Raw genomic sequence first — 2,898 nt, 5'->3', positions numbered from 1 at the left:
AAGTTGGTAAGATGACCGGGTAGCAAACTACACATTATTGTCGGTGACTTTAGACTACTCCATGCATATTCTATTGCAACTAGTAGTTCACTAAAGACAAAAAAAATAAATCTATTAAAATAATATAAACAATAAAGATGGTGACCTACTCGGTTATGAAGGGCCAAAGTTGTTATAAATTGCTATGAGTTGGACATGATGAAAGAGATTTAAATGGGTTAAAAATGCATCACATGAGGGCGCATTGAATAAACGGGTCAAAAAATATCAACTCCTTAACCCAACACGACATGACTAATCCATTAACCTGTTTGACCCGACATTACTAATCCTTAGAGTAGTTAAACGGGTCAAACTAATTAAGTTAAACAGGTCAAACATGTTAAGCGGATTAGACGTGTCCTGTCACGTAAAAGAGTTTTAAATTTTTGTGTTTAGGTTGATATTTTTGACCCGCTTATTAAACATGTCTCTGCTCATGTCATGCATTTTCAACCACTTTAGATTTCGACACCACAAGACCAGTTTGCCACCTCTAGACTCACCCCTAATAATATGTAGTTTGCTACTTGGTTATCATACCAATATATTTATTGGTTATCATACCAATATATTTAACATGATGAACCGGTTAACCAATGATCTAAATGATATATGTTTTGAAAGTACCTAATTGAGTAATAACAAAAATAAGTTCAATGATTTAAATGGAACAAATGAACAATAATTAAAAGAATTTACAAGATCTTAATTTTTTTTTCATCGGGCTATTTTGCTTCTATGAAAAATATAATCAAAATAAAAGAGCATAGAATACCAACGTAAAAACTAATGTACCATCTCCCCTTCATCAAAGGGAATCCCTTTGGAGATTAGCGATTTGTGGGGAACTATTCGGCAACGGAATCACTCCAAGCTTTGTTGTTTCTCTTTGAGCCTTTATTGAAATCTTTGAACTCCGTGCGGAACTGTTGGCATCGGGAAACTATGATAGCCGTCCTCACCAGCATAAAGTGGAGTTTTAACATATATATTCTACAATATCCATGGGCTATAACAAATTAATAATTACCAAAGAAAGAAAGAACAAAAAAATGCCAAACATGTATTATATCATGATATGCATAGGGTGCGTAACATTGTTTCACTTCTTATTTCCATTGACTGATTTTGCATTATGAACCAAAGTAATTGTTTATGCGTCATTATAAAATCTCTTTCACGCCTGGCATTTGAAATTTTGAACTAAAACGAGGCAATGTAAAACATTTGAAGGAAAAAAAAATCGCAGGTAAAATTTATTGACAGATGAGCACCATGTCAAATTCCAAAATGTGTCGCTAATGATTAATATTAGCACCGAATATTCGAATTCAATCTTCATCGCTAGTGTCTTATAAACAAGATCATGATGTGTGTCGATAATGCGTCAAAGATGCTCTACTTTTTACAACGGATTTGATGTTCTACTGCTAAATCCGTCCACTAGCCCAAGTATATATTCTGTCACTACTTTGTACCTAGAAAATTAAAATGTAATACTGAAAACCTTTTAATGATAAGAGATACTTACCCCCTGCTTTTGAAGTGCAACCTCCAGTGCATTCACAATCTGGTGCATCGTTGGTCGATCTTTACGATCTCTTTTTAAGCATCGGTTTGCAATGGCTGAAAAAGTCATCACAGAATCCCAAACTGTTTGTCCCTTGAGATCTTGAAAGATAATATCTTTTAAATTATTTTCATTATAACATTTTATCCACTTCTGCACTAAAATGTTAATTAGTTTACCATTACTATATTCACAACATGATCTTCCGCATAACACTTCAAACAGTACTACCCCAAAGGAATATACGTCAGACTCTTTTGATAGGAAGCCCATCTCTGAATATAATGGATCGCAATATCCAAGGGTACCAACAGGTCTAGAGACCATATATGTTTGCGGTTGGTTTGCTGGGCCAATTTTTGACAAACCAAAATCAGAAACTTTAGCATTCCAGTTATCATCCAGAAGGATGTTTGAGCTTTTCATGTCTCGATGTATAAGTCTTTGTTGTGTTTCCGTGGGATCGTGAAGATATTTTAGTGCACGTGCAACCCCGATGCATATATGGAGGCGTTGGTTCCATGTAAGGGTAGCATCACTTAGATAGCGATCAAGGCTTCCACGAGGGGCATACTCGTACACAAGGACTCTCTCATCACCCTCGATGCAAAAGTGAAGGAGAGAGATCAAGTTTTCATGTTTGTATTTGGAAAGCATCATGATCTCCTTCCAAAACTCAGGGTTTCCTTGATCGGATCTTTGATCCAAGCGCTTGAAAGCAACCATGGTTGGTCCCGTGGGAAGGGAGAGTTCTCCTTTATACACTGAACCAAACCCACCACCTCCGATCCACCTGTCTTGACTAAAGTTGCAGGTTGCCGATTTTATGTCTTCCATTTGAATTTTGAGGTGATCAAACTCTTCCATGATTGAAGACATTGTAAGGAATATAGAAAAGGAAGAAAATATAAAGATGGAAGTGATCGTAAGTCAATAGCCATCAACATGAAAGCTGGAGTTACTTAAATCGGAATCACATGGTCTTTTTAAATTTGTGGCCAATCACTCTCCATTTTTGTTTTATTGTTTTGTTACCAACTTTTATATTTTAAGGTGGGAGGACCGAGGATGCCTCCTATCATTTTATATTGTTAGGTGATGTAACGTGAAATTAATTATACGTGATTGACATTTTTTTATTAGTCTACTTTCAATTTTATTTATTTTATGGTGTTAGGTTGCATAATGTACAACTAGATATAATTGATATTGTTTTGGGTTGTGGTCTCCTTGCAAATTTCTTTTATATTAGTGTCTGGTGTAATTTTTAACAAATGTGATTAACA

At 35.3% G+C, this 2,898-nt stretch overlaps 1 protein-coding gene across 1 annotated transcript; it reads right to left on the bottom strand.

The window, feature by feature from the left end:
- Positions 1 to 678: 678 nt before the first annotated feature.
- Positions 679 to 2,629, bottom strand: LOC145112313 (putative receptor-like protein kinase At5g38990). The gene is made up of 2 exons (XM_079048489.1): positions 1,574 to 2,629; positions 679 to 1,035 (listed from the first exon to the last, which is right to left on the bottom strand). The coding sequence occupies exons 1-2, from the start codon at positions 2,489 to 2,491 to the stop codon at positions 940 to 942; spliced, it is 1,014 nt and encodes a 337-aa protein (XP_078904615.1). The 5' UTR covers positions 2,492 to 2,629; the 3' UTR covers positions 679 to 939.
- Between the last annotated feature and the right edge of the window lie 269 nt (positions 2,630 to 2,898).

This window comes from Lactuca virosa, chromosome 5 (genome assembly GCF_052849685.1).
Source record: "Lactuca virosa cultivar CGN04683 chromosome 5, Lactuca_virosa_CGN04683_v6, whole genome shotgun sequence".
Taxonomy (NCBI): domain Eukaryota; kingdom Viridiplantae; phylum Streptophyta; class Magnoliopsida; order Asterales; family Asteraceae; genus Lactuca; species Lactuca virosa.
This window is presented reverse-complemented; position numbering and strand designations above follow the sequence as displayed.

Excerpts from the sequence above, each read along its gene's own strand:
- LOC145112313 (XM_079048489.1), bottom strand. The coding sequence starts at position 2,491 with ATGTCTTCAATCATGGAAGAGTTTGATCACCTCAAAATTCAAATGGAA. Across the intron at positions 1,036-1,573 it reads TTGCACTTCAAAAGCAGGGG|AATATATATGTTAAAACTCC; the intron begins GTAAGTATCTCT and ends TGGATATTGTAG.